This window comes from Leucopleurus acutus (assembly GCF_964270905.1).
Source record: "Leucopleurus acutus genome assembly, chromosome: 16".
NCBI classification, from domain to species: Eukaryota; Metazoa; Chordata; class Mammalia; order Artiodactyla; family Delphinidae; genus Leucopleurus; species Leucopleurus acutus.
The window spans coordinates 1,172,009-1,186,012 of record NC_139158.1 but is presented as its reverse complement, the minus strand read 5'-3'; the positions used below and the strand labels follow the sequence as shown (position 1 = coordinate 1,186,012).

Here is a 14,004-nt window from a genome sequence, read left to right as displayed (position 1 = left end):
CACCTCCCCAATCACAGGTGGCGCGTGTACGTAAAGAGGTCGTGAAAGGAATTGGCTTCTCTCGGGTTCTCCAGGACTGCCTGGCCCCCCACCTGCCGCCCTTCAGCCAGCCCCACCCAGTGGGCTAGCCCCAGCGGTTCCCTCAGCTGCGAGCCCCTCCGTTCCATGCCCGAGGCCTCACAGCCAGAAGGGGCTGGATTTGAACTCGTATTAGCGGACTCCAGAGGCAGCCCCGCCGCCATGACAGAGAGCCCTGACGTGCGGCAGCGCCCGAGGGCAGTGGGCGAGAGGCCCTGACACAGCGGCCCCTCGGCCGTCGCCCTGGCACACGGGGCAGCGTGAGACCCGCCTCGGAGCGCCTGCAGCCTCGGGGCTGTCACAGGGCCCTCACGCCCAGCACGGAGCGTCCTCACAAGGGCTCGGGTCTGAGGGTGGACAGACCCGGAGGAGCTGGTGAGCTGGCGTGCACACCCCCGTCCTGGCTTCTAGGTTCCAGAAGCGTGGGTGAGACCCACCACCCAGGAGGCCCGAGAAACAGCCTCGCCTGGGGGGACGTGCCTGGACTTGGGCAGATGGCCCGTCCGCGTCTGGAGCCTGGGGCGACGGGGGATTGAGTGGGGCGACCCGCCCAGGGCCCACCTGCTAACGGCATCTCCTGTGTCCCCCGCCCACCCTGCAGGCCGCGGGACCCTCGGGCACGAAGATGCAACTGCTGGAGACGGAGTTCTCTCGGACGGTGCAGGAGCTCATCGAGCTGCACCTGCTGCGGCAGGACAGCATCCCCGCCTTCCTCAGCGCCCTCACCCTTGACCTCTTCAGCCGCCAGACCGTGGCCTAGCCTGCGGGCCCCCGCCCCGCGCCAGCCGTGCCCCCAACTTCCGAAGGCTTACGAGGCAGCCGGCGGGAGCCCGCTCAGGCCTGGCCCCCCGCCCCGCGCCGGCCGTGCCCCCGACTTCCAAAGGCGGAAGAGGCAGCCGGCAGGAGCCCGCTCAGGCCTGTCCCTTGGGGTCCCAGCCCCACCAGGCCAGCTACCCCATCCACAGGGCCCGGCCTCCTGCCCAGACGGCCGTGAGCGTCAGGGCCTGATGGGGACTCCTGCGTGCCCCCCAGCCACCTGTGCACAGCTCTGGCCGGCAGGGTTAAGCGGCTCAGGGGTGCCCCTCCCCGACCCCTGGGCTCACGGCCACTCTGCAGGGACAGGCCACCACTTCGTCACCCTCCGTCCTGGAGAGCAGGTAGGAGGCAGCGGTGGGGGACCTCGGGCAGTGCTCTGGACTGGCTTCCTGTCCCCTCCTCCAGGCGCCCCTACCACACCGTGCTCAAGCCTGGCCGTGCCTGGACCTGGTGGGTGAACCTGGGCTGCCGGGGAAGTTCCCGGCGCTTGTGAAATAAAGGCTCCCCTCAGCCCCCACCCGGCTCACTGTGTGTGCGTCTGAGCCCCTGGGCTGACGGGGTCCCTCCATGCACACAGCTCGGCACCCCTGCTGTCCTGACATCCCCGCCCTGTGTGCCTGTTGCAGGAGCGGCGGTGGGTGCCCCTGGAGCCCGGCAGAGGTGGGTGGGAGCGGCCTTGGGCGTAGCCTCACCTACGGTGCTGCCCCACGGCAGGTCTCCAGGCCACGGTCAGGGGAGGTGGGTGGGGAGGGCCAGCATTGGGTCCCTCTGCAGAGCCCAGAGCCCTGGGAGGTGTGGCCTGTGCGTCTGGGGCTGCCCCGACCCCGTGCCTTTCACACCCCACCCCCATCCCAGTCACTCTGGAGCTCGGTCTGTGAATGGGTGCCCGGACAGACAAGGCCCAGCCAGGCCCAGGGTCACAGCAAGGTCAGCACAGGCCTGAACCCAGAACCCCCCGGCTGGTTTGACGGCCAGTACGGCCCTGGAGGAAAGTGCTGTTCCCACGTCTCAGATGAGAAGGCTGAGGCTCGGCGTGCAGACTGGCTTCCCGGGGCCAAGGCTGCTCGGAACCGGACTCTGGTCCGGCGGGGGGCGTCCTGCTCTCCTCACCCCCTCAGACGCTCTGGGCGCCCCCAGCGCCATCTCGCGGGGGAGGAGCGAGGCTCCATGTCTCTTTGTCGTCACGAATCGGGGGGAAGGCAGCGACGCTCGCGCAGAGCTCTGCCGAGCCAGGCGGAGGTCCCGGGGCTCCTGCGCTTAATGAAGACCCCAGTTGGGGGTTTTCCAGCAGACGTCAGAGTGCACCTTCCTTCACTCCTCATTCCACCAGCACAGAGTGAAGTCGCGTCTCGGGCTCTGAGCCCCTCCCTGCGAGGCTGGTGAGGAGGGGCCTCGTCCGTCTCCCTCCCTCTGTCGGGACCCTCAGACCCGCAGTGGCGCTTCCCTGCTGCTCTGTGGGAGAAAAGGTCCCACAGATGATGTTGGCCCCAGCCTGGGAGTGGGGGACCAGGCCCTTGTCTCGACTCTGCCCCCGTCCCCGGCGCCGCGGAGGGCTGGGGTCGGGCCCCCGTATGGCGGAGGCTGTGTCCCCGTCACCCCAGGCCTGGCCCCGGCCTGCCTCCCGTGTGAAATCGCTGAATTCAGAGGCCAGTGATAAAAGGCCCAGGTGAGAACTTGACGCAAAATCATTAGCCCACACGAATGCACTGTGAGGCCCTTGTGTGCGCCCGGCATGCAGACGGCACCTGCTAGAGGGCGGCTCCCAGATGGGGCAGACGTGGCCAGTCCCCGCTCAGGGCAGGCGGGGTCACCCTGGCCAGAAGGCCAGGCCGGAAGCTCGTGATCTCTGCCCAGGGGTCACCACAGGGCCCACGAGGGGGTGCGCGGGCCGGGCAGGTACCCCCGAGCGTGGTGGTCTCGGTTGCAAGGCCAGAACTGAACTCCAGGATCCCCGGCGGGAGAGGCGCGTGCCGGAGGGTTGGGGGCGGAGGGATTGCGCTCATGCCACGGCCCTGACTCCCGCTGGTGACGCGTGGCCCCAAGGCCAGGTCAGCCCTCCCCACTGCCCCTCTCGTGCCATGGGTCCCTCAGGGCCACACGTCCCCGGCCTCGTGTCACCTCCTGAGACTTAATCCCTGCCCGGGTCCTGCAGTAGCGGCGCTGGGCCCCCGCCCAGCACCCGGCCCCGTGTCTGTGGGAGGACAGGGTGGGCGGCCGGCAGCCAAGCCTCCCCAGGCCCAGCCTCCCGTGAGCACCCGGACCTGGTCTCACCCCCTGCCCTGGGCTCCTCACACCTCCTTCCTCGGCAGGGGGGTCCCTGAGGCCGCTTCCAGGTGGAAAGCCCACCCCTGGCCCAGACCACCCACCCAGCCCCAGGCTGACAGCGCTTGCACCAAATTTCAGGATTTCCCTCCCGGAAGAGGGGCAGGAGGCGCCATCCCCCCACCCCCGGGGCCGCGTCTAGGTGGGATGGGGCGCAGCGGCCCCCTAGCATCCTCCCCGGTCCGCTCAGTCACGTGCCGCTGAGTTTGCCAGCTGCCCGCCCCGCCGCCTGCGGGGGGTCTGGGTGCACTCGGGTGGGGAGCCAGGCCCCGGAAGGTTCTCGTTCTGGCGGAGACCCCACCGCCGCCAGCTCGTCAGTGGGCACCAGCGCTACGTGGTCGTTAAGCGGCTAATGACTAATTTTAAGGGATTAGTGCTACGGCGATAAACCTTAATTGCCAGGATGGAGTGGGATTTGGCGTGCGACAGCCTCCTTCCGGCGTCCCCAAGGCTCCCAGGGAGGACAGCGCCGCCTGCCGGGGCCCCCGTGGGACCCCCGCCTCCCCCAGGGCCCGGCCCGCCTCTGCATCCGGAGGCGCCGGCTCAAGGCTGTGAGCTATTCATCGTCTCTCTCCCCTCCCTGTGCGCCTGGTTCGTGTTCTGGAAATGAGTAAACCTCCAGGCTTTCTTTAGCTCCTCATGACTCAGGTGTGGACCACGACCCGCGGTGTCACCCAGGAGCCACCTAGCAATGCCGGGACCCACTGGGTCAGAATCTGCACTTGATGTGACCCCACGCGGTTCACAAGCCCCGTTCCAGTCTGCGAGGCTCCCCCACCCACCCGCCCCCCGATTGAAACACCCCAGCTTACAGAGCTCCTTCCCATCCCGTGATGATCCCGCAAGTTGCGTCTTGTCCAAGAGGAGGCCGGGGTTCGGAAAGGGCAGGACCTGCCTCAGGCCGCAGGCAAGTCCGTCAGGCCCGGACCTCCTGGCCAGGGTCAGCAGCCCTCACGACCCAGCTTCTGGGTCAGACCTGCCTGTTTTCCTCGTGGTTCAATGTCGCCAGGATGCCAGGAAGGGGCCGGGCCTCTGTCCCCAGGCAGCCTCAGAGGGGCGACTTGGAGGTCCAGGGCGTGGAGTCTAGGGCAGGACAGGAAAGGGTGTGTGCTGTGTGTGCATGCATGGCTGTGTCGCGTGTGTGTACATACATGTGGGCACAGTGAGGAGCGGTGGCTTTACCAAACTGCTTAAATTCCTGCTTCAGCCAAGAGAGGGGCAGGGCCTCGCCCACAGTCATACAGCACAGGGGGCAACGATGGCGCGCGTTCTGGTGCCTGTCTCGTTGTGGTTTCCATTTTCTTCTCATTCGTCTCTGTTTCTTCGACTGCACAATTTTGATGCACTTTCAGTGTAAAAGGAAAAACCCTCAGCAGCAGAAATGTCAAGTGAAGGAAAAGCCCCCTTGGCCCTGCCCCAGCTCGTCCTCTGTGATGGCCACGTGCACCTGACACACGGGCACCTGACACACGGGCAGACAGCGCAGGGTTTGGGCTCACTGGGCTCCTGTGTGGTTTGAAAATAACTGGCTTGTTCTGCAGCTTGGGTTTTTTCCTCACTTAACAGTTGTCTTGGAAATTTTCCATAAAAGCATCTACTGATGTATTTCATTGGGGTTTTGTTATTTCCAAAACACTTAAGTTTTATTGAAAACAATAACCTACAGAAACACCAGATTCTCAGTTTAAAGTAAAATTGACAGCATCTCTCAGAACTTCCATACTTCCGAACCATTTTGGTCATTACTTCAAAAACAAAACCAAAACAAAAACTCATTTCCAGGTTCAAATTAGCAAGTCTTGCCTGCAGACTTTCTCTCGTGGTTCTGTCCCCGCCCTCCTCGTGGCTCCAGATTTTCCAGAGTGAGCGGAAGGTTTGGGGTGATTTCCAGTCGGTTAATATTTCTGGGAACTGGACTCCATGGCGAGCCTCAGACACACCAGCCCTTGTCTACCCACCACAGGGACCTTCTCCCCAGAACCCCGCCGCCTCGTCCTCCCTGGTGGGCAGAGCTGTGTCCCCAGACTCATGTGCTGAATTCCTGTGCCTCAGAGGTGATTAAGTTAAAATGAGGCCGTTAGGCTGGTCCCTAATCCCATAGGACTGGTGTCCTTGTAAGAGGAGGAGACTGGGACACAGACACAGGGGGGACACACAGACGTGTGAGGACGCAGGGAGGAGACTGCCGTCTGCCTGCCCAGGAGGGAGGCCTCGGGAGGAGCCTGGACCTCGGATTCCAGCCTCTGGACCCCGAGAAAGTCACTGTCTGTTGTTTAAGCCACCCCACCTGTGGTTGCTTGTTATGGGGGCCGGGGGGAGGGGGGCCCAAGCTGACGCACACCTGGGCCTGCTTATCCTTCCACCTGGCATTTCTTTATGCATATTTTGCTTATAATATATCTGAGTTACGTATAGTATACATAAAATACACATTTTCCATCAGCTTTAGCGTCTTCCGTAGAACTGCCCTGATGACAGAAGTAGCATGCAAGTCGCATATGTAATTTGAACTATTTTAGCAGCCACATTTAAGAAGCGGGTGAAATTAACTTTAATGAATATATCTAACCTAATACATCCAGCACTTTATTTCTACATGTAATCCATATAAAAATTAGTTTTGCAATATATACAAATATTGAATCATCGTGCTGTATTCCTGAAACTAATACGTCAATTATATCTTCATTTTTAAAAATGAGTTCTCTAAATTACATATACATAAACTAGCGAGACATTCATTTACCATCTCTCAGCGCTGAGTCTTGAAAACCCAGCATCTTGTGCACCTGCTGCCCATCTGGGTCTAGACCAGCCACATTTCAGGCGCTCAGTGGCGAGTGCGCACAGGCCACCGTATGGGACTGGACAGCCCTCGAGCGCCAGCACCACGGACGGGGGCCGAGGGTCCTGGGCACCTGGCGGTGCCGGCTCACGGTTGCTTGAGTATTGCTGGCAAGCCATCGTGCGTGTTAAATGTGCCGCCAGACTGTCTCCCTGCTTGACTGGCAGAGAAGTGTCTGTCCTAGCAGGTCACCCGGGAGTGCGTGGAGGTGGTGGCAGAGCCGGGAAGTGCGGACGGAGGGGACACATGGGCCCGGGCTCCCTCCTGGGCTCCCTGCCCGGTGCCCCCACCTCCCCAGTGAGTCGGGGGGCCCAGGCTGCCCAGGCAGCCCACACGCAACGACCTGCGAGGGGCTCCTGGGGACGTCTCCTCCCCTACCTGAGCCTCAGTCTCCGCATCTGGGAAACGGCCTGAAGGCAGGGCTGGCTGTGGGCCCCTGGGAGCCACCCCCAGGCCCTGCCCAGGGCCCCTCCGCCTGAGCCTGTGGGCTCTGTGTGTGGCCTCTGTAATGTGACACTATAATTAGCTCAATTAGCAACAGCCTTCATGCCGGTTTTTCTTTTTTTCCAAACTTAAAATGGAAATTAAATTTTGCACCAGGTTTACAGGCTGTTAACGGAATTCACTTAATCAAATCCCAACACCTAGTCCTTGAAAATGAGAATTTTAAAAGGTCTGCATTTGCATATTCATGTTTTTAATAGGGTTCAGAAGGTATATGTGCAACTGATGAAAAGGATTAATTAAATCTAATTTGCATTGGTGGAGCATCTTAACCCCTTCCGAGCTGGCCCGAGGCTGGGATGGCCCAGACGGCCAGAGCGGCCAAACCCAGCCCGGACAGGTGGCCAGCGACACGCGGCTCCTGAGCGGCTCCCTGCTGGCCACGCATCCCTGAGACCCCACGGTCCGTGCAGCAGCTGAGCCAGGCCTGGGCTCACAGCAGTTCCTGCAGCAACCAGGGGCCAGCACGGTGGTTCTTACTTAGAAAAAGACACGTCTGGGGATTTTCTTTTTCTTGTAACGTTCATGCCGTCGTTGTAAAGTGTCTGGAAAATGTGGGAAAGTCTCAGGAAGAAAATGAAAAGTCACTTATTACCCATCACCCAGAGATGATCGCTGCACATGCCGGACGCCTGTCTTCTGGGCTCGCCCCCAAGAGCGTGTGTGTACGTGTGTGTGCGGTGTGTTGCGTGTGTCAGTGCGTGTGCACAACTGCCTCCTCACTGGGGCCAGCATCCTCATGTGCCGTTTTGTGGTATTTCTGTTTCCGCCAAGGACCCCAGTCTCTCTGTGACCTCACGTCTCCCGCACAGGACCGGCGGGTGCCAGAGACGAGCAGGAGCCCGGCCCCGCGAGCAGCAGGGGGTGTTGTCAGCGACCCCTCGGCGGGGGAGCCGTTAGTCACTGGGTGACTCCATTCCCCGTGGGTCTCACAGGTCCACACGGGTGATTGCAGCGCGATGGGTCCTGGACCAGGAGGACGCGGCTGCCCGCAGGAGGAGTGCGCCTGAGAGGATCCAGGCCTGCGGGGAGGCTGTCGGAGGGTGCGTCCCTCTCTTTTGTCCGCAGCGACCGCGGGAAGGACTCGGGACACGCTGAGAGTAACAGATGAGGAAGGACCACGTGCAGAGCCATGGAATTGCCTCGGCACCAGCTTCCGTGTAAGCAAGCTATAAGGTTTTTCTTCCTTTCTCGTCGGGGCGCGTGTCACCTTTCAGCCCAGTTCTGCACATGTGGACAAAGGCGGACGATCGTGTACTTCACCACCACGTCTCCCCCGGCTCCCAAATCCCCACCCCCCCCCTTTTGTTTTTCTGCGGGTCGCGGGCCTCTCGCTGCTGTGGCCTCTCCCGTTGCGGAGCACAGGCTCCGGACTCGCAGGCCCAGCGGCCATGGCTCACGGGCCCAGCCGTTCCACAGCATGTGGGATCCTCCTGGACCGGGGCACGAACCCGCGTCCCCTGCATCGGCAGGCGGACTCTCAACCACTGCGCCACCAGGGAAGCCCAAATCCCCCCTTTTTAAGTCCTTATGATAATTTGTGTGCTGTCTTAGCTGCTAAAATACCGCAGACGGAGAGGCGCAAACGACAAACATTTCTTTCTCTCGGATCTGGTGCCAGCAGGCGTGGTTTCCAGCGAGGGCTGCCCAGCTCCTGCGTCCTCATCCGGCAGAGAGAGCTCTGGTGTCCCTTCCCCTTCTCACGAAGCCTCCGTCCTGTTGGACCAGGCGCCACCCTCGTGACCTGTTTCACCTTAACCACCCCTAAGGGCCAAGTCTCCAAAGACTTGGGGTGGGACGGGGGTCATGGGGTGGGACGGGGGGATTAGGACTTCGGCGTATGGGGGTGTCCTTCAGCCACGGCAGTAGGTCTTGCCTAATTATAAAGGCGTTTGAAGCAATTTAAGCAAATCTGATATATTTAGCTTGTGGTTTTAATTAAACGTTTAGAAGCATTTGATTAAGGTTTGTAATCAATATCTAAATATCTGCGAAGTTTTATTGGTGGATGTTTTTAGTTGGCATTCATGAAGTGAGCGAGTGTTTAAGCATTAGGGGAATGTGCTCAAGATTAGTGACTGGATTGCTGGATGACGCACGCAGCGGGGCAGTGAGATTCCGCTGCACACGTTGAGCCCTCGGAGACGGGAGATGCCCAGCCAGACGGAGGGGGCCCGGGTTCACCCGACAGCGTGTCTGCCAGGGCCTCGGCCCAGATGTCAGGGAGGAGAGAAGAGAAGGTTCTCACCCCAAGGGCGGAGGGAGGGGATGCCGACGCCCAAACAGGCCCCTCGATGGGTGACTCTCCGAGCTTGCCCACCACCACCCTCTCCTCCTCGGCCCAGCAAGGGGCTCCCGGGGGCACCTTTCTAGATTCACAACTCCCGTTCCGGGGAAAACTCCAGGTTATGGGCAGCTCGCCACTCAAAGGGGAGCAGGATGGGTGGAGAAGGGGCGGACGAGGGAGGGGTTTCAGGACCTGAAAGGGCAGGAGCAAAGCAGAGGCCGTGGGGCGTCAGGTCAGAGACCCAGAGCGGGCAGCCGGCGCCCCGACAAGGCTGGTGAGGGGCCGCACAGTGCTGGGTGTGACCGAGGAGAGGACGGAGCGTGGGCAGTGCCCCCCGGGGGGAGAGGGCACGTCCCCAACTAAAGGAGACGGAGTTTCCAAAGGGCTGGCTCCCGGGAAGTGGACCCCGCGGGGGAAAACGAGATGCCGGGGGGGCGGCGGACCAAACCTAGCTTTTGATGGAAGGACGGTTCTGAGCTAGGATCTGACATTCAAGGAAGTTGCATTTCGTGGGTTAAAGCAAAGCAAACACACCCACAGGTACCGGGCGCTCAGAAAGCATAGAGTCCTTCTCAGAGGCCTGTCCCAGTGGACCTAACAGTGGGGCAAAGCTTGAGCGCCCGGGGGGAAGGGGCTTCGGTGGTAAGCGCCCAGGTCGGCTTAATTAGAACCACGTCTGTTTCTGTTAAGTCTATTAAGCCGAATGAAACATTACTCGTTAACTCCTCGAAAGCGTTCGCAGCAGGCGTGAGTTGTTCACGATGCTTGGGCGTGGGAAAGGTTCCACTTCTGTTTGTAATTAGCCACGTAGCACGTGACACAGTCCAGGGAGAAGGTCACGGGTGTGAGCGCCTCGGGGACCCCCCCCTCCCCCGTATCGTCATAGTGCTGCTGGGAAGCGCCCCGGCCCTGCTCCCCTGCACCCCGAGTTCCGAGCTCATGAATCCGCTCACTGTGTCCTCAGCTGTCACACACGTCACGCTGCGACGTGTGGTTTAGTGTTGCTTGCTTTCGTGCTAACTCTGTAATCAATGCAACTCTTCCCCACTCAGCGCAGTGTTTCTAAGTTCATCTGCGTTGTCTGGGGAAAATTCCATCGCATAAATATGCCCCAAAAATGTATTTCTCCACTCCCCCGCCACACAGACGTCTGCGTCGTTCCCAGCGTTTTGCCTCGAAAAGCAACATGCTGTGAACATCACAGCGGGTCTCCTTGGGCTCAGGAGCAAACGTTTCTTTAGAATTTAACGAGAAGTGGAGCTGCAGGACCGTGGCGTCTGGAAACTCTCAGCGTTACAGGACGAAGCCTAATTATTTTCCAAAGTGCCTGGAGCCGTTGGCGTGTCCACCAGCAGGAAACCCGCGTCCCCAGCGATGCTCGCTCGGGCCCAGCCCATCCGTGGGTGCAGTGCGGCGACTCTGGGGTCTTCACGTGCATTTCCTCCGGTTACCAAAGGAGTGAGCATCTCTGCACGTGTGTGTGTGTGTGAGAAGCTTGTTTGCATCTTTTAACCATTTTGCTGTGGGTTGTGGGTCCTTTTCTTCCTGATTTTTACACTCTGATGCGATCCCTTCGCTAGTGTATGTGTGGAATCATCTCCTCCCACTTTGTGACTTGCTCTTACACCCTCTCTGTGTTATTTTTTGATAAACAAAGTTCTCAGTGTCAACCCATTTTTCAATCTCTTTGGCGCCCAGCACGTGTGTCTTGTTTACTAAGCAGCCTTCCCACCACGGTGAGGTCATAAAGATAACCCCCACGTTGTCTTCCACAAGTGATTTTTATTTATGGTGTGAGACAGAAATCCAATTTCACTTTTTCCACATGAATAACTGATTGTCTGAGTAGCATTTGTTAAATGGTCTCCTCTCTCCCGAGCGGTCTTCCCCAGCCTGCGCCGTCATAAATCAGGTTCCATGAACCAGTAGGTCTGCCTCTGGGCTTTCACTCTTTTCCTTGGTCACTGAGTCTATCCCAGGATTAATGCCAAACTATCTTAATTACTCAACTGCTTACCCTGCAAGGACAGGGCCTGGAAGGGGCGTGAGGGGGCTTCTACATTCTTGCAATGATCTTTGCTATTTTCTAAAAGAGAAGAAATACTTCTAATGTCTCACAGTCATAGGTTGTAGGTGGATTATAGGTGGAACCTTTCTTCAGGGTAAGGAAGTTCCATGTGTCCCTGTTTCCCTAAGCATTTTTGTAATGTACGTTTTTATTGAAGCATAACAAAAAGATGCACAAATCGTAAGGCACAGCTCCGTGAATTTTCTCGTTTTCTGGCACCCAACACGCAACATTCCCGGGACATCAGAAACCATCACGTGCTCCCTTCCAGTACGACCTGCCCCCTGCCACCCCAAGGTGACCTTCACACCTGGAGCAGGTTTACCCGTTCCTGAACTTGACAGAAGTGAAATCAGTAGGTGTTCTTCTGTGTCTGACTTGCGACAGGTCGGACCCCACTGCTGCCAGTGGTTCCTCCCCAGCTTTTTATTATGGAAAATCATTTAGCGGAGCACCGCCTCGATTCCGCCATTCATATTTGACTACATTTGGTCTAGTACATCTCTATGCATCTATCGTTCCATCCACCCTTATTTCTTAACGCATTTCAGAGTAAATTACAGACATCAGTACCCTTCTCAATATAGTTCAGCCTCTGTAAGATTAACTAGAGTTCACTCTGTTTACAGTTTCTTTCTTTTGAAGTCCAATTTACCCATGAAACATAAAACCCTGCAGTGACAAATGCACACACGTGTGAAACCCAAACCCCCAGCAGCACACAGCACATCGGCATCGTTCCAGAAAGTTCCCTCGTTCCCCTTCCAGGTCAGCCTTCAGCTCGTCCCCCGAGAGGCAGCCGCTCTCTGGTTCCGCCCGGCTTTGTGGAGGTACACTTGACACCCCCAGGTCGAGGGCACCCAGGCTCGGCTTTGGTCGAGCTCCCAGCGCCCCCGTGGACGGCACGGGCTCTGGTTGTTCCACGTGCCGCCGACACTGGGCGTCCCACCTCCTTTCACGCTTCCACCCTGCCGAGCGCTGTCTGACCGTGGTTCCCATGTGTGTTTTCCTGGTAAGCGATGCGGCCGCCTCTCGGGTGTGTGTTGGCCCTTCGCGCGTTGTGCTCTTTTATTCCTTTGTGTCTCTTTAAATCTTCTGCCCGTTTCTCCCCGGCGTCAGCTGGCTCTGTTGGCACCACGCGGGTCAGCCTCAGGTTAACTAGTTTCCCCTGCGCTAGAGCCTTGTTAAGGACTGGATGGCCCCCTTCCCTCCCCCTGCAGGAAGCAGGAGGGGCTCTTAGCAGACATTCGCTCTGAGAAGCTGGCGGGGCTCGTGGAGGTAAAGCTCACACAAGCGTGGGGACCCTGGACGGGGTCCCCGGGAGTCACCACCGCACAGAAGGGTCCACGTGCGTCCCCGGCACCGCACAGAAGGGTCCACGTGCGCCCCCGGCACTGTCAGTTACGGCACAGGCCTCCCTGCCCGGTGCTGGCGTCCTGGAGCTTTCTCTCCGGTAAGTCGTTGATTCTCTGTGTGGGTGGACCGCCCGTCTCCAGCTCGGGGTCAGCGTCTGTCCTGTGGCCTCCCCCGCTGGGACGGGTCTAAGAAGAGGTGTCGGTTTCAGGTTGTTCAGCCTTTTACCTGTCGTAGGACGGAGTGACGACTCCGAGCTCCTTCCAGGCAGGACCAGAAATCGAGAGTCATCTTTCTGCTTGTTTTTGAATCGGGTTGCTTTCCTTTTTCTTACTTGCGTGTGGGATATTCTGGGTATAAATTCTTTGTCAGACATATGCGTTACCAATAACGTCTCCCGGGTTGTGGGCTTGCCTGTTTATTTTCTTAATGATGTCTCCTGACGAACAGAAGTTTGCAGTTTTAATTATCTCATTTATCACTTTTTAATGGCTAGTGCCTTACGCGTTTAAGACAGCTTTGTCTGGCCCAAGGGTATGAGGATATTCTGTGTTCTGGAAACTTTATGGTTGACGTTTTATGTTTAGATATACGAGCCACCTCCAATTAGTTTCATGTATCGTGTGAGGGCAGGGCTCACCCTTCTCATGAACATCCAGTTACTCTAGAACCTTGACTGAAAAGTGCATCCTGCCCTTCTGAATTATAGTCGTTCCTGTGTCATGTCAGGGGCTGTGTATGTGCTGGTCTGTTTCTAGGCTCCACGTTCTGTTCCACTGATCACTAATCCCACACTCTCTGAATGACTGTAGCTTTCTATTAAGCCTGGAAATAAGGTATCTAGTGAATTTTGTTAAATTTGTTATTAATTCTAATAGTTGGTAGAGTATTTTGGATTTGCTCTGCTCGCAATCACGTGACAGTTCACGTCATCAAATCTGACTTTTATCATTTTTTTCTATCCCTTGCCTGGTTGCATTAGCCAGGATCTACTCCACCGTGTTACGTAGAAATGCTGGTTGTGGGTAATCTTACTTTGTTTACAAAGGGGGCAACGGTTTACCGTTGATATGATGTTACCTGGAAGTTATCTCGGCACCCTGTCTGACTTAAGAAAGTAGTACGCTGTGCTACTCATGATTTTCAGAGTTTTTATTATGAAAAGCTGTGGTGTTTTAGCATACGCTTTTTCTGTGTCTACTGAGGTGACCACATGGCTTTTCTCCTCTGCTGATACAGAAAGCTGCGCTGATTTTTTAAAGTGTTGCACCGACCTTTGATTCCTGGGATGGACCCCACCTGGTCATGATGTACTATCCTTGTTAGACCTTGCTGCGTTCAATTTGCTAGTTTCTTTAAAGAGGAGTTTCGGGTCTACGTTAATGAGGCATATCCTGAAGTTTTCTTCCAGCGTCTTTGTCTGGTTTTCTTATCAGAGTAATGACGGCCTCGTAAAATGGGTGTGAAGTGATTCCTCCTCCTTCTGTTTCTGAAAGTGTGTAGACCTGGGTTATTTCTCCCTTGAATATTTGGTGGAATTCACCAGGGAAGCCATCTAGGCTTGGACTTTTATTTCTGCGCTGTTTTTAAGTATGAATTTCATTTCTTTAATAGATACGGGACTCTCCAGTTTATTTTTCCCTTGAATGAGCTTTGGTGGTTTGTATCTTTCAAGGAGTGGGGTCTTCTAGGTTACAGGATTTATGAGGACAAAGTTGTGCTAATGTTCCC

The 14,004-nt window shown here is 57.4% G+C and overlaps 1 protein-coding gene across 1 annotated transcript in view; it reads left to right on the top strand.

Annotated features, from left to right (window-relative positions):
- MAD1L1 (mitotic arrest deficient 1 like 1) overlaps nt 1–850 on the top strand; it is a 318,780-nt gene extending 317,930 nt beyond the window's left edge. The window contains exon 18 of the mRNA XM_082856688.1: nt 680–850. Within this exon, the coding sequence (XP_082712814.1) occupies nt 680–838 (159 nt within the window). The 3' untranslated portion in view covers nt 839–850. The remainder of the gene's footprint in view (nt 1–679) is intronic.
- Nucleotides 851–14,004: the final 13,154 nt, after the last annotated feature.